At 54.8% G+C, this 27,428-nt stretch overlaps 2 protein-coding genes across 2 annotated transcripts in view; one reads left to right on the top strand and one right to left on the bottom strand.

The window, feature by feature from the left end:
* Nucleotides 1-3,812: 3,812 nt before the first annotated feature.
* Nucleotides 3,813-7,613, bottom strand: LOC123644385. Its single transcript, XM_045560464.1, is given in 3 exon segments — nucleotides 3,813-3,951; nucleotides 3,953-4,301; nucleotides 7,532-7,613. Coding segments are annotated over 3 exon segments (570 nt in total).
* Nucleotides 7,614-18,264: 10,651 nt separating this feature from the next.
* Nucleotides 18,265-27,428, top strand: part of LOC123644386 (maestro heat-like repeat family member 5) — a 59,180-nt gene continuing 50,016 nt past the window's right edge. The window contains exons 1-3 of the mRNA XM_045560466.1: nucleotides 18,265-18,344; nucleotides 25,596-25,777; nucleotides 26,730-26,875. Of these exons, the coding sequence (XP_045416422.1) occupies nucleotides 18,265-18,344; nucleotides 25,596-25,777; nucleotides 26,730-26,875 (408 nt within the window). The remainder of the gene's footprint in view (nucleotides 18,345-25,595; nucleotides 25,778-26,729; nucleotides 26,876-27,428) is intronic.

Here is a 27,428-nt window from a genome sequence, read left to right on the forward strand (position 1 = left end):
GGAACAACTTTCAACTCTGGGCTTCCTTTGAAGATTGTAATTGCAATTAATTAAACATCCTCTCCGCTCCTCTGAGTCCATTCCTAGAAAACTGGAGCAGGGGCAGGAGAGGGGGATGCCCAACCCTTGTTCCTGGCAGCCCAGGAATCAAAGGGGACACCTGTCTCCTCTGAACATCAAAGGGCATGAAGTTTCGGGAGGCAGCTGGGAGGTGGAAAGAACCCAGCCTTGGGGTTTGCAGCCTGCACCCCCGACTCCTGCCCTCCCTCCAGGACTCTGCCTGCACCCAGAATGACAGTGCCCCAGGACACCCATCTGCTCAGCAAGGTCATATCCCGGGATCACATTGGCACATTCAGAAAATGTTAACTGAGACCTACACAGCCAAGTGCGGGTCTAGGAGTGGGGTCAGCAGTGCATGGAACAGGTCAAAGCCCTGCCCTGACGGGGCTGCAGCTCCCCTGTGACTCTGGCTCCCGGTCAAGGCCAGTGTGTTCTGGGCTGAGCCAGAGAAACGGTGGGCAGCCTCAGCCCTGCAGAGGAAGCAGGACCCTGGAAGGTAGCCCTGACCTCTGGACAGAGCAGGGGTGGCCAGCCCTGGGTAAAGACAAGGGGACAATAATAGCCACTGTTTACAGGATGCAGTGTGGGCAGGTGTCCCAGCTTGGGATACTAGCTGGTGGAGGCTGTTCACCAAACCTGCTTGTGATGCAGTTTTATAGGTGAGGCCTGCACCTCAGAGAGGTCAAGAGGCTTGTCCAAGGTCACACAGCTGCTAAGAGAAGGAACCATCAAGCTCCTAATTCCAGAACTCTCGGAGCCCAAGAGCAGGCTGGTTGGGGAAACCAAGGGCCGCCTTAGCACCTTAGCCCCAGAGGAGGTAGCTGGGGCAGCCTGCACATGGGGCTGGGAGCAAGGACGATCATGGGCAAGCAGCTGCCCTCTCTCTGTCGGGGTCTCACTGTGCCAGGCTGAACCCAGGAGCCAATCCGCACAATGACTCTCACAGTCCCTGCGACAGCCCAGGGGGCTCTATTACTGTGGCCCTGATCACAGCCGGGAGGACCCTGGGCCCTAAAAGAAGCAGTGATGGCTGAGGTTGTTGAGTCAGCAGGCAGAGGCCCCAGTATTCACGTCAAGTCTTGTCCCCCCAAAGTCTTCACTGTAGCCACTGCCCACCCCACTGGGCCCCTGGGCCCCCAAGGAAACAGCCATAGTATTTCAGCATAGACCATGGGCTTTGTTCAGAAAAGATGGCAGAGCCTCCTGGCAATCAGTGGGAGGAAGGTGGGGGTGAAGTGCTACAAACCAGGACCAGGATCTGTGACTTTAGAAAGAAGGTGTTTCCTCCTAATTTCCAGAAATAATTTGAAGCATCATTCTTACAATTATAGTCCAGACATCATAAGACTCCTGTCCGCTGGAGCCAGAGAGGAGGGGCAAACTAACTTGAAATATGCCTGAGGGAAGTTAGAAGAACTGGGCACAAATGTTCTTTGAGCATCCCAGCATCCACAGCAAAAAGGGTAACGTGAGGACTACCTGGCTTTCCCTGTGTGGTGAAGGGGGCAGAGGAAACTGAGTCCCAGGAGGGATCGCCCAGGCTCCCATCTGAGGGGCAATGAGCAGTGTGTCTTGATAGCCTCTTACCCTCCGTCTGTGGGCTCCTTGAGGCGGGAGGTGTCTTCCTTCCATGAAAGCCCAGGCTCAGCACTCAACATGGTGCAGCACAAATGCTGAGAAAACAAATCAGATTTTCAACTGTGCTTTACACAAAAGACAGAGACCCCACCCTGTGGCCGTTTCTGACTATGCCTCTCCTTAGGAATGGAGTGTCTACCTGGAGGGAAGGTATGAGATTTAACAGAAGTCAGCCCGGGGCCAAAACCAGGCCTAAGCTAGTCAATGCGTGTCATTCTCTGGACCACGGGAACTGTTCAGAAGTGGGCACGTGAGGACCAAGGGGTCATTAGGGGAAGCTCCCGGGGCTTGCAGGACATCCTGCTGCTCCAGGTTTTTGTTTCCAATCTGTCATAGACCTGTATTTTTGTGAGCTACTTTAAAAATAAATTTCTAGAAAAATGAAGTCAAAAAAATAAAAAGTATAAACCCCAAATTTTTATTATTATACTCTACAGTCACAAAATTGCTCTATCGAAATGTTATAGAAGTTTCTAAGTGGTTACTCTCAGTTGCTGCTGGTTCGGGGAGGCGCGTGCTCAGCCCCCACAGGGCAAGCTGAACTGCCAGAGAGTTGATGGCCCTGGGAGGCCCTCGCCCAGTGAAGGCAGGGGGTCAGTGATTAATCCTTGGGTCCTTGTCCCTCAAGTGGGATGGCTCCCAGGCACGAGGCATGCTCCACGCTGTCTTCCAGGGGTCCCCAGTGGGACTGACCTCCAGTTGCCCACAGGGTAACTTGCTTTACACCCCCCCATTACCAGCGCCCCCATTTTCCCACCTGTGTTTGCACCTCCCAATAAACCACCTCACCCAAATCATGTTTAGGGACTGCTTCTGGGGAACCCAAACAATTCATATACAAGACAGGATACATAATACATAATGTTATTGTGCTGTTGTCCTACCGGGAGTCAAATGCATGAATATGATTACAACGTCGCTGTTTGTGCACCTCTCTAAAAAATTGAAGAGACAAGTCCACAGGTGGAAGGGGCCTGGGCAGGGGCTGCTGGCCTCCACGGGGGCCTGTGGCAACAGAAGAAAGAAGTGGAGACCGCTCTTCACAGCCCCGAGGCTGCCTCCTGCTCCAGAGATGAGCGTTCCCTCGCAACTAGGTCTGGAAGGGTTTGGAAAAACCTTTTCTCCCCACAACTAGGAGGCTATAAATAACTCCTAGATTAGAAAAGGGGAAAGCTCTGACTCCATCTGCACTGAAGTGGGGATGTGGCCTCCCCTTGCACACCTGGAATCCAAACTCCCCACGCGAGAGGACGGCTGATCCTTTGGACCGAGCACTTTTCCCTAAAGGCTACTCGGATCCCTGCTTGGTGTCCTGCAGGTCAGAGGAGGAAGCCACCAGGGTCATGCTGTCACTGCTCTGCCCTGCCACCAGCAGGCCCACAGCGGAGACAGGCCTGGGGTTAGTCACTTGCAGAGGGAGACGCACCCAGAGTGGAGGCTGGGTCACTGGTGGCCATTCGGGGCTTAGCCCCACGTAGGGGACGCAGGAGGCATCCCAGCTCCCCAGAGCTGGGGAGGGGGGCTGCAGGTCTGAGACTGTGCCTTGTGGTGACCCCTCCTTGCCGTCCCTCTCCCCACCCATACTCTGTTCCCTCTGCTCTGCTGCCCCCTGTCCTCTCCGTGCCCCCTCCCGGTGCTCCCCTCTCATGGAAGATGCAAGAAAGATGCTGACCTTGGAGTCAGCACACAGGAAACTAAAGCCCCGCTGCCCGGTGGAGGAGTCCAGCCTTGGTGTTCTGACCCGTGGGTTGGGGACCTAATGCCCACCACAGGGCTGTGGCCAGGGTCCCAGAGAGTAGGCAGAAAAGGTGGAGGGCCTGGACCAACCCACCTTACGGAAGTCTCTTCCTGCTGACAGCTGCCCTGTGGCCTGGCCAGTTTGTCTCCAAGGCCATTTCGATTGCTCTCTTTCATTCACTGAACATTTGAGCCACATGTGGCTGTCCTGGTCTCCCTGCTGCTGGGCCTGGCCTGGTGACAGAGCTGGGGTCAGAGCCCAGCCCCTGGTTGCCCCCCACTTCTTCTGCACCGGGTCCAGCCGAGGCCTGTGCAGATGCCTGTCCCAGGGCGCGGCAAAGCACCTCAGCCGGCTGGAGAAGCAAAGGAAGACTTTATTCCCTCTCAGGGCGCCGAGGTCTAGGCCAGCCTGGGCGTCCCCGCCTCGGGCCCCGCGGGCCCCGGGAAGGCGCCGGCGGCGGCGGGGCCGGGCGCCCGCAGGACGAGGCCTCCTGGCTGGCCGGTGCCCGCGCTGGCATAGCTCAGCGCCAGGCGCTCCAGCCGCCGCTTGCGCAGGGCCGCCTGTGCCGTGGCGTGCAGTGGCCGCAGCAGCGCGGGGGGCGATGCGCCGGGGCCCCGCAGCAAGAAGTCGAAGCCCGCGCGGTCGCGGGGGTCATAGAAGAGCGGCCCGCGGGCCGGGTCGGGCCCCGGCGGCCAGGCGAAGGGGAAGGGCAGCGTGAAGTCCTCGGTGAGCACGCGGATGGCGAAGTCGTCCTCCTTGCCCAGCGCGCGGTAGGCGCGCACGATGCCGCGGAAGTGCGCCTCCCACAGCTGCGTGTCCCCGCCGTAGATGTCCGGGAACCGGGGCTCGGGGCCGGCGGGACCTGCGGGCCGGCGGGGGCCGTGAGCTCCGCGCGGTCGGGCGGGTCAGGGACCACCCTGCGCTGGGCAAGCTCCCCACCCGGCCACGGCAGAGAGGCAGGCGGGCGCAGAAGTGGGAGACTCTGGATGAGCCTCGAAAGGCAAACCCTACGGCCCGGGGAGGTAGGGGCCCCACCGCGGTAAAGGGGCGGTGGGATCTGTGTTTGTGCGGGAACAGAACCAGCCATGAAGGGCAGAAGGTCCTGGGGTGAGGAAGGGTGTATATCCCTAAGTATTAATATTAATTGGGCAGGAAGTTCCCTGGTGGGGAGGTGACTGCACAGTTTGGCCACCCTGACCACCAGCAAGCTCCGGTGTGGGGTTCCTACTGCAGATAGTGGCGTTGGGGACAGGAGGTGAAGCAGTGACCCTCAGTTGGAAGTTTATCCTGGTGCTCTGCAGAGATTGGACTGTGGGGCCCAGCCCAGAGGTCAGGTGGGATCCAGGCAAGGGTGAAGATGAGGATGGGGAATGCTCAGCTGGGGGAGACTGAGGGGCAAATGGCCAGGCCCTGCAGACCAAGGTGGACAGCAGCCTGGGGCCATGCCTGGCTGCCCCTTGGACACAGCTGCCCCGGGGGTCCAGGGGAGAAGCCACACCAAGAGGACGAGGAATCAGGCTGGAAGGGAGTTTGGTTTTGGTGCAGCCACGGCACCCTGGAAGACTGTCTGTGGCCCCAGAAGGAGCCCAGACTGCTGGTCCCTGGCCACACCGTGCCTGGGCCGCTGTGCCCAACTCCAGGCCCTTGACTCAGGAGACACAGCTTCAATATTTCTGTCATTCGTTCATTCATTCATTCAGCAGGTGCACTTAGCTCTGGGATACTGACATGGGTAAAGCAGCTATGGGCCATCCCTGAGCACAAAGTTCAGGGAGAAAGATGGGCCCACAGTGGACGCAGGACAAAGACCGGGCAGCTCCCTGGGAATGGGCAGGACCAGAGGCCGGGGTGGGAATGGATGAACCTGTACAAGGCTCAGAGACATGGGTTCTCTGGCCCCTAGGAGAGGACAAGAACACTCAGCCTGTCTTGCCCGTGAGGATATGGCCCAGGAAGTCAGACACAGGCCCTGGACTGGGTGATCGCTTTCCACTGTGCCACAGCCTCTGGCTCGAGAGCCTCTTGGTCATGACTCTCCTTCCTTCATTAACACAGACATTCACTGAGCACTGGACTTGGCATCGCTACAGTGGGGTGTTGCTCTGGGCAGAAGTAAGGAAAAGCTCGGAAGAAGAGGGGAGCTCTGGACGGGCCCCCCAGGAGAGGAGTGCCGTTATGGAACTTGCATTTCATCAGGCGGGTTTGGCGTGGTCTTGCGGACAGGCGGAGGGATAGGGCAGCAGCCAGGAGGCCACCAAGGGGAAGGTGCCTCGACCAGGGCAGGGCTGAGAATGCTCAGACTCTGAAGATAGAACCGGCAGGCTCTGCTAACGAGGGGCTGTGGACAGGGGCATGGGAAAGAGGGAAGACATGGAGGTTTGTGGCCTGAGCCACCAAAGGGAGGAAATGCCCTTTCCTGAGACAGTTCAGCTGGGAGAGTGGCAGGCTGGGCTGGGGTCGAGACTCACTCTCCAGATGGGCACAGGGTGGGGATGCAGGAATGGCTCTGAGTCTGCAGTGGGTGGGGGTCCCGGCTGGAAAAGAGATGGCATTTAAAGCCACGACACTGGATGACATCGCTAAGGGCATGGGAAAAGAAAGAGGAGAGGCCCAGAACAGAGCTCGGGGCCCTCTGAACTCACCAGCCGGGGAGAGGAGACAGTGCAGACAGAGTTGCCGGGGCAAGCTGGGGGCATGGGGCTTCTGGAGGCCAGGTGTGGGGGTGGGGACTCTGAGTCATGTGCTGCTGACAGTCACGCCAAATGGAGCCTGAGAACTAACCTCAGACTTGCCAGCGCAGAGGTCACTGGTGACCTTGACCAGAGCTGCTTTAGCGAGGCGTGAGGAGAGTGGGTTCAGGAGGAAGTGGGAGGGGAGGATTTGGCGGCAGCAAGGACACATAACCTGCGTGCGGCTTTGCTATGAACGAGGGCAGAGAAAGAGGGCGGCCGCTGCCAGGGAAGCAGGGCGAGGAGACAGGACAAATAACAGCGCGCTTTTGTGTGGACAGGGTGATAGGGACAGAGGACGTGTCGTGGTGCAGGAGAGAGGCTGGGGCTTGCCAGAGTGACCGTGTGAGTAGGAAGGAGGGAATGGGACACGTGGATGGTGGCCTTGGCTGGAGCAGGGCCAGACAGAGTCCGAGGCGCAAGTGCAGGTGGGTGGGCGTCTTCGGTTCCCCCAGGAAAGAGGGAGCAAAGCCGCAGCTGAGAGTGAGGAGGGTGCGGCTTCGAGGGAGAGAAGGTGCGAGGCGGTTGGTAGGAGCGGAGCGGCTGGACAGCCGGGAACTGCAGTGGGGGCCGGCCCGGCCGCGGACGGCTGAGGTCGGGAACTCAAAGTGCGAGCAGCTCGGGCCAGCTGCAGGGTGTGGCGAGACGGGGGAGTGGGGACATGCCAGACTGGCACAAGAGAACAGCAGAGGGCCAGGGAGGGGTGTGAGGGGCCGTGACCATGACGGAGCTGTGGGCAGGGGTGGGAGGAGGTGGCAGAGGTGGACGACACTATGGACTTCGACCCCCTAAGGGCCTCCAGAGGGCAGCAGCCAGGGAGGGGCTGCAGTCTGGATGCCGAGCAGGCCAAGGGAGTGAGGGGTCTGTGGGGAGGACGAGGTCCTTGCAGGGAAGGAGTCAGAGACAGGAGACAGAGGACGGGACCAGGGCGAGGGAAGAAGTCACCAACGTGAAGAGGGGGAGCTGGAGAGAGGGTCGTGAGCAGGCACGGGGTCGTCTGGGGCAGTGACTGCAGTAGGGGCGGGTGGGGGGGATGGCTGCCCCTCCAGAGAGCCAGAGCTGGGTTTCAGCTGGGGCAGGGGCATGATCTGGAAGGGACCCTAAGGAGTGAGGAGGACTCTGCCAACCGCCATGCCCAGGAGTCCAGGGGCTTCAGGAAGAGAACCAGCCTCCTGCCCTGGGAGGGCTGTGGGGCAGCAGGCCCTGGGGAAGCAGGAAGGAGAAGGGCCTTTAGGGGGTGGGTTCGATGCCCCCATCCTGGCCCAGACCTGCCGACACTCTCCTGCTGTGTGACCTTTCCGGAAGAGGGTGTGAGATGAGAACCCCAAATGCCACTTGCCCCCTTTTTCTCTGTCCCTCTTGCCCACATGTGTCTCACCTGGAGTGGCTACAGAAGGAGGGGGCAGGTCTGCCGGACCGGTGTCCCCAGAACAGGGGGCAGCCATCTCAGCGGCCGGGGTCAGGCTTCTGTTTACCTGGCTGCCAGGAGATTGGGGGAGGGGCCTACTGGGAGGACAGAACCTTGCATTTAAAGGGGTCTCACTCTGGCCCGGCGCGGTGGCTCACGCCTGTAATCCTAGCACTCTGGGAGGCCGAAGCAGGTGGATCGCTCGAGGTCAGGAGTTCGGGACCAGCCTGAGCAAGAGCAAGACCCCGTCTCTACTAAAAATAGAAAGAAATGATCTGGCCAACTAAAATATATATAGGAAAAAAATTAGCCGGGCATGGTGGCACATGCCTGTAGTCCCAGCTACTAGGGAGGCTGAGGCAGTAGGATTGTTTAAGCCCAGGAGTTTGAGGTTGCTGTGGGCTAGGCTGACGCCACGGCACTCTAGCCTGGGCAACAGAGCGAGACTCTGTCTCAAAAAATAAATAAATAATAAATAATAAAAAAAATAAAGGGGTCCCACTCTGAAGGGGATTAGGGCTGGTGGCCTCATGCACTGACCTCTCGTGGGTGGCCCTGCAGGCCCTCCCCAGCACCCTGCACCTCACTTCAGGCCAGCCTCCCGTCAGACCCTCCCACTGCACCCAGCAGGGCTTATGAGGCTAAACTCTGGTTACATCTGCTCTCTGCCCCTGCACAGGGCCCTCGGACCTGGCACTCAGCCTCCAGGCCAGCCCCACCAACCCTCTCTTCCTTCTGCCTTGCTCAGGCCGCCTGGTGGCATCTCACTGGCCTGCCCTTCCCAGCCTCGGCATCCTGCAGATATTCCCAAAGTCCACGGGTCCCAGGTCAGCAGCGGCCACCTTCAGCAACTCTGGCAGTCCCTGTGACACAGGTCAGACCCAGCCCCTGGCCACAAAGAGCCTGTGGGGGTTGGGTTCCCCCAAACCAGACCCAAGCATGGTCGGGGGGTGGAGACGTGATACAGAGAAGGGGACAAAGCCCGTACAGGCACATGATGGTGTGGTGACTGCTGCAGGGCAGCCTCAGAGCTACTTTGCCCACCGGAGGGCGCAGGTGGGGGGCTCATCCCTGACCCCCAGGAGCAATCCCCGGGGAGAATCATTCCCCAACAGGTGTGGCCTGCAAGCAGGCTCCAGGGGCCAGAGACAACCTCAGGCAAAGAAGTGTCAGTACCCTCAAGGGTCGTAGCTGTGGCCCTGGCTCCCCCTGAGGTGAAGTCCCCAGCCCCACACTCTGCTGGGAGCTAGCAGAGAACACCCTGGGGTTTGAGCCATCACAGGTGCTGGGCTGTCTCTTAGCACAGCCACACTGACAAATACAGCAGGGCTGCCATGGGGGCAGGAAGGGGCTTCATCAGCCACCGTCCCGGCCTGCATTTCCACACCTCCACACCTGCACATCTTCGTACAGCAGCCTGTACCAGGTGCTCTTCCCACCTTCTCTGCAGTGCAAACTCCTACTCATCCTTCAGGTCCTAGCTCACACTGCCTCCTCCAGGAAGCCCTCCCAGCCTGCTCTGCACCTCGGAGCCCCACAGGCCCGGCTGGCCCTCCCATCAGAAGTCACCCAATTAGATTTGGTCCCTCCCTGTCCTCCCATGAGCTCTCATATGTCCCAGTGAGGACCCCAGGTCACACACGACCTCCATCCCTGAGTCCAGGGCCCTGTCCCTCAGGGCCACACCATCTGACCAGCTAGGGCTCTGCCCTGCTGGGATTCCTTGGGTCAGGTGCCTTAGGGGGGTGAGCAGGTGGGAGGCAGGAGAGGTCTTGGTTGCATGGTGAAGACCCTGCAGTCACTCTGCCTTCTCACCCCCTCAAGGACAGGCCTGCCCGGCCTGGCAGTGGGGCTGAAATCCTTCTCCCCCAGATGAGCCACACTCCATTTCCTCCCACTACCTTCAGCAATGCTGGGGTGCAGGAGGGGTCCCAGCAGAAGCTGGGGTCTGAGCAGGACACTCACTCACTCTGAGCTGGGCAACCGCATTGCCTCCCGGAGCCTCAGTTTCCCCATTTGTAAAACAGGATGGAAGACAGCCTGCCTGAGGCTAAACTCGAGTCCTCCAGCCTCGAGGGCTGGCTTCCTGGCCACCCCCCGACAGGCTCTCTGTGGTTGAAGAGCCTTGGGTCTCACGGGGAAGTGGGACAGGGGAAGCCTTCCCAGCCCTGCTCTGAAGTGTAAAAGTGTGCTGTACGCTCACCGCTGTGAAACAACATGACATAGAGAATTCCCCTGCAGTTCCCAAGCCACAGCGTGGGGCCCGCACAGCTCCCCCCATTCGCTGTCCTGTGGGGCCCTTCCTCCCCGATGACAACAACTACTGCAACGTCACTATGCCGGCATGCTCCATACGTGCCCGGGAGCATGGAGTGTTTCCTCGGCCCGGGCCCCACCCTCCATGGCAGGAGCGCAGCCGGCCCCTTGGACCTCCCAGCCAGCCGTGGGCGGGGCGGGGGCCTGCATTTCACCTGCGTTTTCCATCTTCCTGTGCTCCAGCCACTCGGGCCACCCAACACCAACTCTCAGGGCGGGCAGCCAATCCACCCCCAGCTCGGCCTGGTGAGCCACAACAAATTGCCACAGACTTGGTGGTTTAAAATAGTGTCACTGGGCCAAAATCCAGGTGTCAGCAGAGCCACACTCCTTCCAGAGGCCCTGGGTGGCGGGGATCCTTCCTTGCCTCCTTCAGCATCTGGTGGCTGCCTGTGCCCCTCGGCAGGCGGCCACATCCCTGTAATCTCTGCTCCGTGGTCACACGGCCTCCTCCTCTTCTGTCTGTAGTCAGACCTCCCTCTTGTAAGGACACGTGTGATTGCACTTGGGGACCCCCTGGATAATCCCAGATAATATTGCAGCTAAAGATCCTTCATTTAATCACAGGTACAAAGTCCTTTTTTGCCATAAAAGATAACAATTACAGGTTCCAAGGAGTAAAACACAGACATCTTTGGGGGCCATTATTCATCCTACCACAGAGACCCTAAAGCAATGATTTAAGGGAAAGAGTTTTTCTGAGAAGTGACCCCAGGCCTCTAGAGGAAGTGACATTGAAGGTGAGAAGGGTATGCTGGGTGAAGGGAGGGAAAGAGGGTCTGGGAAACAGCATGTGCAAAGGTCCTGTGGCAGGAAAAAGCACACACCCCTGAGAAATAAGAAACAGCCCCGGAGGCCCTGTGGCTGGTGGACAGTGAGCTTAGAGGAGGGACGAGGGCATGGAGAGAGTAGGAGACCTGCAGAGGCCAGGGCTCTGCACCTGCCAGGGGTCACAGCCTGACATTGCTTCCTCCTGCACCATGATATCACCTCCTTCTCCCCCACTACCCAATTCTCTCTACTTGCCTCATCCAGCAGGACAAGCAGAGGCCCCTGGCTCCCTCAGGGGCAGAGGCCTGCCAGCCAGGAGTCAGGCATGCCTGCCCAGGGAGGACTGGCACTCGGGCCATCTGCACCCGCCCAGCCCGGTTGGCCTCCCTAGACCATCCCCTCCTGGGGCTGCCACCACCAGGAGTTATTTTTAAACTCTCATTTTCAGAACACACAGGAGAAAACCTCTTTCTTTTGCCTTTGCCTTCCTCCCCCTCGTTTTTCTGTGAGAGATTAGGAGGGGGTGGGAAGGAGGAGGGGAGCCCTGGAAGACGAGGAGTGGGCAGCGCCTGCGTGGGGACCCAGGGTCCGTGCTGACTCGGGCTGCCCCCTACCGTGTGGGCCCCAGAGCTGCGGCGGGCCCTCCCTGGACGGCCTCTGTAGAGGGCTGACCCAGGGCCAGGGCGGGCACGGGTCTGTCAGGTGGGCGTCCTCACCACCCCTCAAGAGGGGGCTCGGTCTGTCCCCCCTGTGCACATGAGGATAGAGGCTGGGAGAGGACAGTGACTCCCAGAGCCCCTGCTCAGGCCACAGCGGAGAGGAAGGGGCCCGAGTGAGGCCCTGGAGCCCGGGCTGGGATCCCAGCTCTGCACTCGACAGGGCGGGGTATGCTCCGTGGCTGTTGCTTTTGTTTTTCTGTGGTGGGAACACTTCCCATGAAATCTACCCACTTAACAAGTTTTTAAGTGCACAATATAATATTTTTAACTCTAGGTACGAGGCTGTAGAGCAGATCTCTGGAACTTATTCTTCTGGCATAAGTGAAACTTTATACACGCTGAACAGCAACTCCCCCATCCCCCAGCCCCTGCAGCCACGCTTCCACTCTCTGCTCCTGCGGGTGTGACGATTTTAGATTCCACATGTAAGTGGAATCATGCACAATTTGTCTGTGTGGCTTATTTCAAATAGCATGAAGTCCTCCAGGGTCATTCCCGCAGTCAAATAAGGCAGGCTTCCTTTTTTTGTAAAGACTGAATATTATTCCACTGTGTTTATACACCACATTTTCTTTATTCGTTCACCTGACCACAGACACTTAGGCTGTTTCCATATCTTGGCTACCGTGAATACAACTGCAATGAACACGGAAGTGCAGACACCTCTTGGAGATCCCGACTGCATTTTCTCTGGATCCATCCCCAGTAGTGGGATTGCTGGATCATATGGAAGTTCTGTTTTTAGATCGTCGAGGAACCTCTATAATGTTTTCTCTATCTGCTGTGCCACTTCCATCCCTACCAACAGCTCGAGGGTTGCCTTTCCCCCACATCCTGGCCAACGCTCGTTACCTCGCTTTGGTTTTCTTTAATAGCCATTGGTACAGGTGTGTGTGAGGGCCTCTCTCATTATGGTTTTGATTTGAATTTCCCTGATGATTGGTGACGCTGGGCACCTTTTCACGTACCTATTAACTATTTGTCCGTCTTCTCTGGAGAAACGTCTGTTCAAATCCTTCAACCACTTTTGGATCGAGTTATTTGGTTTTGTGTTATTGAGTGACAGCTGCTCCCTATATATTTTGGATATTAACCCCTCATCAGATACAGGATTTGCAAATATTTTCTCCCATCCCATAGGCTGCCTTTTGGTCTTGTTCCTTTGCTGTGCAGAAGCTTTTTGGTTTGATGTAGTCCCACTTGTCTATTTTTGCTTGTTTCGCCTGTGCTTTTGGCTTCAGATCCAAAACATCGTTGCCAAGACCGATGTCAAGCAGCCTCCCCTACATTTTCTTCTAGGAGTTTTATAGTTTCAGGTCTTACGTTTAAGTCTTCCGTGGGGGTGTCAGTAGGTCAAACAGGGCCATCGTGCCCCTGGGAGGGGTCCCCCGGGGGTGAGACCTTGTGGCAGGCAGCAGCCAGAGGAGCTGGCGGTAGGACCCACCTGGAGAAGGGGCAAAGGTGCCCACTGGCCCCTCCTGTCACCTTTAGTCAAACCACAGCCTTCACTGTCCTGCCTCCCAGGCAGGCCCAGCACGTTGAGCCAACCACAAGAGGAATAAATGCTATGGGAGGCTTCACAGAGGAGGTGGCCCGGGCTAGGTCTCCAGGGGCAAATAGGAAAGTCCAAGGGGTCTCTTTAGGAAAGTGGGGGGTGGGGCACATTCCAGGAGGAAGGCGCTGCACAAACCAAGCTTCAGGGGGCGACCTTGCTGGAGCCCCGGAACCGGGAGGAGTCTGGAGGGGCAGAAAGAAGGGGCCTGGGTGGGGGCGGGGGGCTGCTCTGCCCTAGGTCAGGCCTCTCCTCCTCTCTGTGTGGCCCCCAGCAAGAGGGGACCAGCTGGAGCTCTCGCACAGCCTCTGCTCGCGATGGGTAGTGTCCACCCCCCAGGGCCACCCAGGGCCTGAGGCGGTGGGATGACACCCCTTCCGCCCGCCCCTGGCTGGAGGGGACGCGGACTGAGCAGCACCCCCCGCCGGCCCTGCCTGGGCCCACAGCGCCACCTGCCGGCTGCGAGGGGGGCCCTGCCGCGACTGGGGAGGGGGCGGCGAGGCAGAGGCGGGAGGCAGACACTGAGGCCGGCGGGGAGGGAGGAGCCTGCAGGGCCCCACCAAGACTGGTTTCCCGGAAGAGGGTGCCAATGATACAGGCACCTCATCCCCACCCTGGACTTGGGTCTGGGGAGCCTGAGTTTGAGACCAGTTTCCACCACTGACTGCTGTGTGACCACCGGCCCGTTCCTGGCCCTCGATGAGCTTCATCCCACTCCCAGGGTAGTGAGCACAGCTGGCTCCCAGGCTGCTGTGAGATCGAGGTGGCAGCCAGGCAGGGAGCCTGCATCCAGCAGGGGTGGATGTGCTGCCTGGTTCCTGGGGGCGGGGGTCATGGGGCAGAGAGGTGTGCAGCACGACCCAGCCAGGGCACTGCCACCCTGACGTCCACCATTTCCAAATGCAGTGTGAAGTAGGGGGCGTGCACAGGGTCAGATCCAGGTCTCAATAAGTGTCCCTTGCCTGTGTCCCCTGGGGTGCCCCGTTGGGGTGCTCGGATCCCTCTTCTCCGTACAGTCCTGCCCCTCCACCCCCACCCCACCCCCCGAACACTGCAGAGACAGAACGCTCGCCACCTCGGGCTGCACAGGACCTGCCGAAAGGTTCCCCTTACCTTCAAATGTGTTCTCTTAGGGAAAGTCTGCCTCACCAAAACCCAGCACGCGGCAGTCTAAGACGTTCTGGGAGTCAGGAAGGCCCAGAAGGTCTTGGGAAGGTCTGCAGCCTGGGCCTGTGAAAGATTCATCCTTGGGCACTCAGCCTCCCACCGTCCCTCCTGCCTCTCCTGCCTCCTACCTGGAGTCCTAAGGGGTGTGGCAGCCCTGCAGGACCCCACTTCTCACCCCAAGTCCTCACTCTCCACTCCGATGCCACATTCCCAGGGGAGGCGACATGACCAGTAAACAGTTCTCGACCAGCTGTCCACTGACATGCAGAGTCTGCCAGTCCCTGTGGTGTAAATACTGCCACCACAGCTGATTTCAAGCCCCCAGTGAGATGTCACAGAGTGCAGAGCTGGGAAGAGCTGTTTGGTGGCCACCGTCACGTGGTCTTCCCACCACACAGGTGCAGTAGATCTGAATCTTCTCAAAGGCATAGACCATGGTGAAATACTGCCAGATAATTAGGAAGTGATGCGTTTGCGGTATTTATTGCCTTTGTTTTGAATGTAATCTATTTAACTGTAAGTTTCTATAGCCGTATTTCAAACCTCCTGAAAATTTAGGAATCCATCTGCAAGGCTGTTTGGGCTGCTTCAGCAGCCACTGGCCAGCACCGCCCAGCCAAGTGGCGGCCAGGGCGTGGGCTGGAGGCGTGGGAGACAGCTCTTGGCGAACCCAGGGGTCTCCGGCAGCCAGCCAGGCACTCCCACACGCCTGCTCTGGCCGCTTTGCCGTCAGGCTGCCCAGCGACCCTCCTTCATGATGGGTTTATGGACTCAGTTTTTAACAATCCCCTTCATGGTGCAGGGAGGATAGAAAAACGTGAGTTACGGGTTTTCCAGGCTTGGGCTACTGTAACAATACCGTAGACTAGGTGGTTTTTAAACAAAAGAAATTTATTTCTCACCGTTCTGGATGCTGAAAGTCCAAGGTCAAGGCGTTGGCAGATTTGGTGTCTGGTGAGGGCCTTCCTCCTGGTTCTTAGACGGCCGCCTTTTTGCTGTGTCCACACACGGTGGAAACTGCCACATTTTCCCCGGCAAGGAGTGTGTATTAGTTATCTATTGCTGTGTAACAAATGACCCCAAACCTTAGCAGCTTAAAACAACACCGTTTAGCATCTCGGTTTCTTGGGTCAGAAATCCAGGCGTGGCTCAGTGGAGTCCTCTGCCTCAGTCTCTCCCGAGGCTGCATCGGGGTGTTGGCTGGGGCTGGGCTCATGAGGCTCAGCTTCCAATCTCCTTCTCGTGGTTTCTCTCGGGCTGGGGAACTGAGAGCCTCGTTTCTTCGCTGGCTATTGGCTAAAAGCCACCCGCAATCCCTTGCCACGTGCGACATGGCAGCTTGTTTCATCAATGGTGCATGCAAGCAGGCAATAAAGTAAGGATGCCATCAATACAGAAGTCATTTCTGTAAAGTCATCTCAGGAGTGACACCTGCCGTGGTTTATTTACGAGAAGCGAGTCACCAGGCCCGGCCCACACTTGAGGGGAGGGGATGGCCCACAGGTGGGGCCGGAATCATGAGGCCCTGTGCCCTCCCATCAGCAGGCCGGGCCTCCTGCACCCACTGCAGGGTGCTGTCAGGTGGTGGAAGACAGGAGACACCTGTCCTGGCACCGTGTAGGATCAACCACACCTGAGGCACGCAGGCCGGGGCGGGGCTGCTGGGGCACATGGGCCTCCTTCCTCGTGGGAGCTGCTGTCTTAATGCCGCTCCCACCAAAGCCCTGGCCACACAGCCAAGGAGACAGGCAGGTTTATCCTGGTTCCGTTGCCCCTCACCAGCACCTCTCCTCCTCCAGGACCTCGTCTGGAACAGTGCAAGGGAAGTGCCGTCATGGCTTGCACCCCGCCTCACTCCCCACGCTGGGCCCCCAGCCTCCAAGAACCTAGGTGGGCTCCACACGGCTCCTGCACGGGACTCCCGGGGGACTTCTCCTCTTTCTGCAGTGAGGTTCTCGTGGATGATGCCAGGCAAGTTGGGAAAACACACTCAGCCCAGCATTCACACAAGAGGCTGAGCTCTGGTGGTGGCCTGGGGGCTGGTGGTTCCAAGGGCAATTTGCACCCACTCTGGAGAGGGAGAGGGCTGGGGCTGGCCCCAGAGGTCTGTCTCAGAGGATAGGGGACTGAGCCACTCCTGCCTGGGCTCTTGCCTCAGGAAAGCCACTCAAGGGGAGCAGAAAACCAAACCCTGGATATTACTCCGCCACACCTGCCCTGCACACACCCCTGCTCTGCACACACTCCTGCCCCTGCACACACCCCTGCCCTGCACACACCCCTGCCCTGCACACAGCCCTGCCCTGCACACACCCCTGCCCTGCACACACCCCTGCCCTGCACACACCCCTGCTCTACACACACCCCTGCCCCTGCACATACCCCTGCCCTGCACACATCCGTGCTCTGCACACACCCCTGCCCTGCACACACCCCTGCCCTGCACACACCCCTGCCCTGCACACATCCATGCCCTGCACACACCCCTGCTCTGCACACACCCCTGCCCTGCACACACCCCTGCTCTACACACACCCCTGCCCCTGCACACACCCCTGCCCTGCACACAGCCCTGCCAGCCCAGCCCAGCCCCACAGCCCTCCTAACCCCCCCATTTTCCACTAGTCCTCTTCACTCCTTTGCTCCATCTCACTGACCTTTCTCTCCTGGCTCCTCCCACCATCACTCCCACTTCTTCTCCTTAGAGATTTTCCTCCTCGTGCCCACAAGGGCACCTGCGCCATCCTCTGCACACCTGGGCGGCCCCCAAGGTGCAGACACAGACATACTCCTCCACCGGGAGTCAGGGTGGGCATGGGAGGGGGAAGGAGGGCGCAAGGAGGGAGGGCTGGGTGCTCTTCCCCCTCCCTCCCCAGCAGTGGCTGCCCTGCCAGGGCTCCACCATGCCTTCAGATCCAGGACAGTGACAGCTCCCCTGGGACTGGTCCCTGGGTGCCACCCCCTCCTCCCCACAACCCTGCCCACACCTCTGCCCATGTCGCTCTATACAGTCCCCGGCGTCATCTGGTTGCATTCAGTTCCCAACCAGGACCCAGGGACACATGGGATTCCATGATCTCTGTTTCTGGGGTCAGGCTTTTCCCTGCCTCCCATCCTCATGGAAGCCACCCCACCCCACCTGCTGGCACAGCTGTCATTTACTCTGCAAACACAGATGGCCTCACCTCTGCCCCCTGCTGCCTGTGCATACCAACCCCTTCCTGGTCCTTGCCTGACCGCCCCTGACCTGCCTGCCCCACCTCTGCTGCTCTGGCTTCCCGTTGAGCCTCCTGCACTGTGGGGCAGGAGGTGAGTCCCAGGGCACCCCAAGTCTAAGCACTGAGGCTGCATCTCCAGACGCTTGGCACCATCAGCCAGTGGTGACATCTGGCTGTCATCACTTTGCAGAGACACCCCTGGGCTGGGGCAGAGGCCACCCAGTTTGCCCACGATTCTGGCACTGGAATCACGACAGCACCCTGGCCAGCCAGGCACTGTGCTGGGGCCTCACCCGTGTCCTCTCACTAACCCACAGAGCAGCCCAGGAGCTGGGGCAGCAATGCTCCCATTTTACAGATGGGGAAACTGAGGTGCAGAGGGGAGAGTCGCTTGCAACAGGTCGGTAGAGGACTGGACTTGGTTCCGGGCAGCCTGCCCCACCCCACGTGCTACCCCGAAGGCCATACCTGCTCCCGTTCTTGCGGCTGGAGAGGGCCCCAGAGGCATCCGGCAGCAACGCCCAGAGGACAGCCCAGCACATCACAGGTGCTCGGACCCAGGCCAGGAGGGAAGTCACAGCCCCAGCCCCTGCGGCCTGCCATCAGCACAGGGACGTGTGTCCATCAAACAAACCCCCAAGCTGGACCCACAGATCTCATGGGAGACAACAGGCTCAGAGAAGGAGGGCCAGGCCCGAGGCCTCACTGAGGACAAAGTACACACATGCATCACAGACACAGACACGCACAGGCACATGCCGTCCCCAGAACACAGACACTGTCTCCAGAAAGGATGCTGTGGGCACTGGAACCATTGTGACCTCAGGGTGAGGTCAGGGCCGGCCACAGCGGGGGAGGGGCAGTGTCCAGAGATAGGGCTGGTCCACGGCGTGAGGCCAGAGCTGTCGGTGGGGCCCTGCGGGTCCTCCACGCCGCACCCCAACCATGGACAGGCAGCATCCTGAAAGGCCACACAGCCGCGCCTCGGCGGGCAGGACGTCGCCGGCCCTGTCCTACAACCCCAGGTCAGCTCAGCCCTGCAGGGAACATGGCAGCGCCTGGGGGACCCTGTCCTCTCCCCACAGAGGCCCTGGTCCCCCATCTCTCTTCAGGGCAGCAAGGGACCCTCTGAGGGGCACCTGGGCTGAGCCCCCAGGCCCTGTGTGGAGGAGGGAGGGGTCCCGCCTCCAGGAGCAGCCTTGGAGGGCTCTGGGGGGCCTCACCAGCGGCAGCCCTTGCTCGGTGGGGCGGAGCCGGGAGGTGGGGCGCGGGCTGAGGACCAGGGGGCGCCCGCACACCTGCTGCGAACTGGCATGTGGACGGACGAACGGACGGACGGACTGTCCACCTGCTTCTCAGAGCCTCAGCTCTCCTCGGCAGGACGGCCGTGAGACGACACCCAGTGTTCCTGCAGAGACTTAAGGGAATGTGACTAAAGGGAGGTTCCTCTACACCCTTCCGGGGCCCTGGGGACCCCCAGTGTCCCCACAGACCCGACAGACACAAAGGGCAGCTCCACCTTCCTGTGTCTGACGGGCAGGCAGAGGCGGGCCTGGCTCTGACCCCTGAGCCCGGGGCTCCCCTTCTGTGGGGGCCCCGGAGCCGGGGATTCCCTTCCGTGGGGGCCCCGGAGGCGGGGGTTCCCGGTCGCGATCCCTGCCGCCTCAGGCTGTTGCAGGAGCATCTTGGTACCTGCCTGTGAACCTGGCTATTTTGGGCCTGCTGCACTGTCGTCCGTCTGAGTGTTGTCAGGCCTGTCTCCCCTGTCACAGCTTGTGGTGGTTCTAAGCCGAGAAAGCACTTCCCGCCGCAGATGTTTGCTGATCGTGTGTTCGCATCGTTTTTCTATTTTTAAAAATGCATTTGACACTGGAGGCCGCAGGGGCTGTGATGCGGGTTTGGGTGGGCGAGGTAGGAGCCTCGCCGGCACCTGTGGCCCTCGCCCCGACCGTCGCCGTGCCCAAGGCAGAAAAGGCTCCAGCTCAGGCCAGCAGGGGAGCCGGCAGAGTCAGCACCTGCCAGGCTCAGGCTGGAAGGCCGGGCTTTCCCGGAGTAGGGAGGTAGCTGGTTTCCTGAGAGGCCGCAGGGAGAGAGGCTCCCGGGAGAGGTAAAGTTTGCGTTGACCTTGCGGAGGCCAAGAGAGCCGGCCTCGAGGGCCTCCCCAGAGCTGCCCTGGCCCTGAGACCCCAAGAGATGTCAGAACACATGGCCTCCAGGATTCAGGCTCTGCAGTCAGGGCCAGGTCCTAGCCTGTCCCCGTCCTCATCGTCAATGGTGGGAGGTGGTGATGAGGCGGGGGCAGGCAGAGGTGAGGCCAATAAGAATCAAGGTTATATACCTGTCCGCAGGAACCTGTGCTCAGCTGGGATGAGCTGCACTATTCTCAGGATGCCTTCATTCATTCATCTCTCATTCGTTTATTCAATCATCCAACAGACACACACTGGAACCTATTGGGATGGCTTTACCCAAATGGCATGTCCTTGGCCAGGCCTTCCTGACCAGGGGGAGTCCCTGGTGGGGCTGAGCTGACCTGGGATTGTGGGACATGGTTGACAACGTCCTACCTGTTGAGGTGTGGCTGTGTGGTCTTTCAGAATGCCACCTGTCCATGGCTGGGGTGTGGTGTAGAGGACCCTGTCCCTGCTTGACTTCTCCACCTTGTGGCCCCAGCTGACAGTCTAGGGCTTCCTTGTCTTGCCCCCTTGCCAATAGGTGAGCCCCACAAAAGAAGGGATTTTTGTATATTTTGTTAACTAACAAGCCCCCTGGCCCTAAAACAGTGCCTGGCACATAGTTGGCACTTAATAAATACTCACCAAGTGAATGAAGGCAGGAAGGAGTGATTCTATTCTGGGCACTGTGTAAAGCTCAGAGACTTTATGAGTCTGCATGGGCTGCCATAACAAAATACCACAGACTGTGTAGCGTAAGCAACAGACACTTATTTCTCATAGTTCTAGAGGCTGGGAAGTTCAAGATCAAGGTGCCAGCAAATCAGTTTCTGGTGAGGGCTCTCTTCCTGGCTTGCTGACAGCTACCTTCTTGCTGTGTCCTCACATGGTGGGAAAAGAGAGCACTTGGTGCTTTCAGTGTTTCTGATTTTAGCCACTCTAGTAGATGTAGACTCATATCCCACTGTGGTTGTCATTGTTTCCCTCATGAGGAATAACACTGAGCACTTTGTATGTGCTTATTTGCCACCTGTTCATTTCCTTTGGCAGATTGTTCAAATCTTTTGCCTGTATTTTGTTAGGTTGTTTGTGCTTTTGTTTTGTTTTGTTTTGAGAGTTCTTTATATATTCTAGATATAGTCCTTTATCAGATATGTGATTTGCAAAACTTCCTCCAAGTCTGCAGCTTACCTTTTCACTTTTTATAGATATCTGTCAACCTAAATACAAGACAGAGAGAGACTTTCTTTAAAAAATGGTATTTATTCATGAATGGCCATTACAATACGCATGCATATGGTAAACTATGTGTGTATTCAAGGAGGTTGGGGTAAGAGGAAGTTTTTAAAGGTAAAATGAAGATGATTACATAAATTGTTTTGAAACAATAATCTTAGCTACAATGATCAATAACAAGGATGACATCAGTCTAAGCCTGAATATGCAGTTGCTGAGCAGATGTCCCCACAGAAGTATTTTTTATGCGTAAGGTTGCAATGGCCTTTGTAGAAGGCTGTGGTTTTTGCAGTCTTTTGTGATACTTCTTGTTATTAGGCATCATGCCTCAGAACCCTCCCTTTATGGTCTTCCTCAGCCCCATTTGTCAGATTTTTAACATATGACCCATTTTGATTCCAACAACTTTCACACATATTTCAAAAACCAGAAGTCTTTAATTTTTGTGAAATCAAATTTATCATTTTTTCTTTTATGGATAGTGCTTTCGGTGTCACATCTAATAAATCTTTAACCCAATGTCATAAAGATTTCCCCCAATATTTTCTTCTAGAAGTTTTAGAAGTTTAGGTTTTACTTTTAGGTCTATGATCTATTTTCAGTAAATTTTTGTATATGGCGTGAGGCATAGATTGGGGGCTATTTGTTGCTTGTGTTTATTCAACTATCATAGCACCATTCATTGAATGATTTTTCAATTGAATTGTTTTCACACCATTATCAAAAATCAATTGGCTTCACATGTATGGGTCATTTTCTGGAGTCTCTGTTCTGCTCCATATATTTATATATCTGTGTTTTCATCAGCATCACATCGTCTTGATCGTTTAGCTTTACAATAAGTCTTGAAATTGGTAGTGGTCTTGAAAGCAGTCCTCCAATTTTGTTCTTCTTCAAAATCATTTTGGCTATCCTAGTTCCTTTACCTTCCAAATAAATTTTAGAAACAGCTTGTTGGTTACTACAAAAAATTCTGTCAGAAATTTGATTGAAATTGCATTGAATATTTAGATAAACTTAGAGAAAATTAACATCTTAATAATATTGAGTCTTCCAATCCATGAACATGGTATATCTCTCTACTTACTAAAAGTCTTCTTGATTTCTTTCATAAATATTTTGTAGTTTACAGTGTATAGACCTTACAGTTATTTGTTAGACTTATACTTAAATAACTCATGATCTTTAGCTAATGTGAATGGTACATTTTTTATTTCAATTCCCAAGTATTCATTGCCAGTATATAGAAGTATGATTATTTTTGTATACTGACCTTATAATTTGCAAATTTGCTGAACTCACTTTTTAGTTCTAGTAGGTTTTTGTGTAGCTTCTTTGAAATTTTCTACTTGGATAATAATGTCTTCTAAAAATAGAAACAATTTGTTTCTTTCTTTCCAACCTATATGCCTTTTATTTCTTTTTCTTGACTTTTCGCCTAGACTAAGCCCACAATATAATGTCGAATAAGAGTGTTAATAGCATACATCCTTGCCTCTTTCCCAATCATGAGGAAGAAAACATCCAGTCTTCCACTAGCAAGTATGATATATTAGCTATACAATTCTCGTAGATGCTCTTTATTGAGTTAAGGAAGATTCCTTAATCCCTGTTTTTATTGTAAATAGATGTTTGAGTTTGCCAAATGCTTTCTCTGCAACTATTGAGATAATTATATGATTTTCTTCCTTAGTCTGTCTGTCAATATGATGAATTACATTGATTGATTTTCAAGTGTTCAACCAGTCTTGCATTCCCAGGATAAGCCCCACTTAAAGAAAGACATACTCCAATTCATGGAATTGGTTGAGAAGCATTTGTTTCCTCCTCTTCAATCTTCTAGAAAAGTGTTGTAGTGTTGGTATTATTTCTTCCTTAAATGATTTGTAGAATTCAAGAATGAAACCATCTGGGCCTAAAGTTTTCTTTGGGGGAGTGTTCTGAACTACAGATTCAATTTTTATAATAGATATATGGCAATTCTTGTTATTTAATTCTCAAGTGAGCTTTGGTATTTTATGACTTTAAGGAATTTGTCCATTTCATCTAAGTTGAATACAGTTATTAATAAAGTTATGAATACTATTCCTTTATTATCTTTTTAATGTCTGTAGTACCTGTAATGATGTACTCACTCTCATTCTTGATGTTAATAAATTGTGTCTTCTCTCTTTTTGTCTTAATACATCCTGCTAGTGATTTATCAGTGTATTCATCTTTTAAAAAAAAACACCTGTTAGTTTCATTGATTTCTATTTACCTACATTTTTACCATTTCCAATGTTCTTCATTCTTTTGTGTAGTTTCCATCTGGTATCATTTTGCTTCTGTCTGAAAGACTTTCTCTAACATTTTTTGCAGTGCAGATCTTCTGGTGACAAATTCTTATGACCGTTGTATGTATAAAACAGTTTTTATTTCACCCTCTGTTTTTAAAGATTTGGGGGGTGTATGGAATTCTAGCTTGACAGGTTGTTGTTTTGTTTTGCTTTGTTTTTCTTTCGGTGCTTTAAAGTGTTGCCCACTATCTTCCAGCTTGCATTGTTTCCAAGAAGAACTATGCTCCCACTTTGTTATTCCTTTCAAGTGTCTTTTTTCCCTGGCTTTTTGTAAGATTTGCTCTTGGTGATTGGTTTAGGAAAATTTTAATTTGATGTGACTTAGTGTAGTTTTCTTCATGATTCTTTTGCTTGGAATTCATTGAGTTTCCTGGATCTGTAGATCTATAATTTTCATTGAATTTGTAAAATGTTCAGATATTATTTCTTCAAATCTTTTTTCTTTCCTTCTTCCTTCTCCTCTGGGGACTCAATTTCCACATACATAATGCCACCTGAAGTTGTCCCACAGCTCACTGATGCTCTGTTCCACTTTTTCTCTTTTTTCTATTTGTGTTTCATTTTTGGATAGTTTCTATTGCTGTGTCTTCAGGTTCACTAATCATTGCTACTACAGTGTCTAATCTGCTATATTCTTAATCTAAAACATATTTTTTATCTTTTTTATATTTTCTGTGTCTCCCCTTAACATGCTTATGTTTTACTCTACCATGTTGAACATATGGAATATAGTTATGATAGCCATTTTAATGTCCTTGTCTTCTAATGCTGTCATTTCTATGTTCATTCAGATCAATTGATTTTCTCCTCATTGTGAGTCATATTTTCTTGCTTCTTTGCATGCCTGATACATTTTGACTGGATGCTAGACATCATGAATTTTACCTTTATTGGGTACTGGATATTCCTATACTTTTTTAATATTCTTGAGCTTTGTTCTGGGACACAATTAAATTATTTGAAAACAATTTGGTCCTTCTGAGGCTTGTTTTTAAAGCTTCGGTAGGGAGGGACAAGCATCACTGAAGTAACACCAGAGTACTCTACCCAGTGCCCTGTGCATTACAAGGTTTTCTGCTCTGGCTGATGAAAAAGAAACTCTTTCTAGGCCTGTATGAGCTCCAAAAAGATTGTCCTTTCTGCACCCTGTGGGGTATTCGGGTTCTTTTCCCACACACACTGAACCGGGATGAAGCCTGGGGATGCAGGGAGACCCTCTGCGAATCTCCAGCACTCCGTCCCCACCATCTGCAGCTCTCTCCTATGACCTGTCCCTGCAAACTCTGGCCACTTTGGCCTCCCCAAACTTCCACCTCCATTGCCTCAACTCAAGGGGACAAATGGGCTTTCTTGGGTTCTGTCTCCCTGTGCTGCAAACTAGAAACTTTCCTGGAAGCTACCTGTGGCAGTTTGGGGCTTTGTTTGTTGGTTTTCCATCCCTCGGGGATTGCTGCTCTGTGCTGCTGCTGCCTGGTGTCTGAGAACCATGGCATTGTATATGTTCCCCAGTTTTGGAGCTAAGGCAGGAGGGTGAACCTGGTCCTTGTTACTGCATCTTGAGTGGAAGGAACAGTGTCTCATTATGTCATTTTCAGGACTTGGGGTTCCACTCTGAGTGGAAGGGGGACCCACGGGGGTTCTCTGAGTGTCATGATCTGACATGCCCTCTTACAAGGTGGGACAAATGAATGAATAAGATATTGAGAGATGCACTGCCTTCTAACATAGCACAGAATTCACTTATTTAATTTGTTGGCTGTTGTTTTTCTTCCTCACGGGTGTTCCCCGGGTACCTAGAACATGTCCTGCCCATGGTAGGTACTTGGGAAGTGGGAACTGAGAGTGAACCAGCAGAAAGGTCTGGAAGTGGGTGCCGAGGAAGTGTCCCTGCAAGGGGACGCTGATGGGAGTTGGGAAGCCAGGTTCGGGCCACACCCCCAAAAGGAAGGATGCCTTCTCTTTCAGCCCCATATGTCCCCACAGCTCTACAGTCTGAGGGAATCCCTCCGGTACAAGGAGGGAAGGAGGGAGGCAGAGGGGCCTAGACCAGCTCGAAGGCACCCTACATCCCTCCTTGCTTCTGCCCCAACCCCCACTCCCGCAGCACCTGCCCTCCCCTCAGAGACCCCGCAGGGATGTCTGGGTGGCCAAGGCAGCCTCGTGTGTGGTCCTGAGGGCCTGGCTCATCCAAGTCAGTGTGAGCGCTGGAGCTGGGGTGCCAGACCCTGAGCCCCGCCACGTCTGTCCCACAGCCACGTCTGTCCCACAGCCACGTCTGTCCCACGGCCACATCTGTCCCACGGCACTTGCTGGGAAGCCAGACCTCACGAGCCCACAGTGTCCCAAGGCCTCAGACCACAGCTTCCTCCCAGGGCTCAGCCAGTCCAGTGACCGGAAGGGTGGACAAATGGAAGGAGGTTGCTGGACCTGATCCAAAGCCATGCTGCCCTCAGTGTCACCTGCACTCAAACCATGAACACACAAATGCACCCAGATGTGTACACCCAGGACCCCTTTTCCATTTCAGAATCTCCTCCCATGTCTCCACATCCATGAATGACACATCTTACACAAAGGGACCTCAGGACTCTGACCGCAGGGACAGAGAGTTGCACCCCACCACCATCCTGATCCACAAGTCGCAGAGCAGCCAGGCCGTACTGGTACCCCAGGAGCACAAGATGTTCATGGAGGAAGCCTACAACTCAGGTGAGGCTCACCAGCCCCAGGACTCAGGGAAGGGGCAGGGTGGCTCCCAGGGGGAGTCAGGTTCCAGCAGTTCCCACCATGTCCTTCCACCCAAAGCAGTCCTGGAGGGTGAGGGGTAGAAGGCATCCCATCTCCAGGACCTTGAGGATGTCAAGGGGAGTAGACATACTGAAGCTTTCAGCAGAGACCCCAGCACACCTGCCTTGGCCTCTTCATGCCTCCTGGGGCACCTTCCAAAGCCAAAAAATGCCCCATCTCATACCCCACCCTCCCTCTCCTCCCACACCCTCTCACACTCAAAACCTCAGCTTACGCCTGGCCTCCTCCCTGGAATGCTTTTCCCTCATCCAGACACCATTGAATGTTGGATAACTGGATAGAGGGATTAATTTATGAATAGATGGGTGGATAGATGGACAGACAGATGAATGGATGGATGGATGGATTAATTTATATATGGATGAATAGTGGTAGATGGATGAATTTATAAGTGGATGGATGGAAAGATGGATACATTTATGAATATACAGATGTTTGGATGGGTTAGTAGATGAATGGCAAGATAGACAAATAAGTGGATGGATAAATGAGTTGAGGGACAGATACATGAATGAATGTGTGGGTGTATGGGCAGATGGGTACATGGATAGGTGGATGATGGGTGAATGAATAAATGGATGGATGAAAAAGCAGTTGGGTCAGTGAGTGGATGGAATGTGACTGGGTGAGTGAGGATATGCAGACTTGCACACACTCCTGCTCCTTATCCACACCCCAGAGGGGTTCGCTGGACAGTCAAGAGGTCCAGGGCTTCCCATGTGTCCAGTTGTGCAGTCCTACTTCAGATCACTCCTGCCCTTTCCCAGACCTGCCTTCCCTGCCTACCCAACCCTGCAGCTACAATGTGACCCTCCATGGCCCACCCACCCTACACCCTTCTTGCCACCCGCAGCCATCTGCTTCAAGATGCTCCGGGACATGAGTGGGTCCGATCCCTTCCACCTGAAGTACGTCTTCAAGAAGATCAAGAACATGGCTCACATGTCCCCCAACCTGGTGTTGGAGACCATCCATGACTACTTCATAGAAAACCCGGAGGTGGGGGCTACATGGGCCACTGGGGACAAGCGCGGGGAGCAGAGGGGAGGGTTGGACCCCAAGGTGGGCTCAAATCCTGATCCTACATAGATAGAACAGCTAGATAATTTGGGGCAAGTTTCAATTTCCTCGTATATTGAATGAGCTGTGTCGGGAAGAACAGTAGACCAACATGTGTTGACCACCCTCGGAATGAGGTTGATATTATGATCCTCACAGATGAGGAAACAAAGGCTTAGGGACAGGAAGTGATTTGCGTAAATTCACAGAACCATTAAGTGGCACAGATGGACGGCAGGATGGAGGGAAGGATACTGGACAGTGAGGGGAAGATGTAAGCATGAATGAATGAATGACCTGACTTTGAAGGTGGAATGTCTTTAAATGCCATGGCAGTTCCCTGAGGGTAGGGACAAATTTTTATTCCTCTCTCTCTGCATCACCTGGTTTGGGACCTGCACATAGTAGGTATTCACTAAATGGTCACTAGGGGAATGGCCAAAGCAGCCACCTCTGACCCTTTCGCTTTGGCCTCCACGCGCACCAGTCCCCG

The sequence above is a fragment of the Lemur catta genome, chromosome 9 (assembly GCF_020740605.2).
Source record: "Lemur catta isolate mLemCat1 chromosome 9, mLemCat1.pri, whole genome shotgun sequence".
NCBI lineage: Eukaryota > Metazoa > Chordata > Mammalia > Primates > Lemuridae > Lemur > Lemur catta.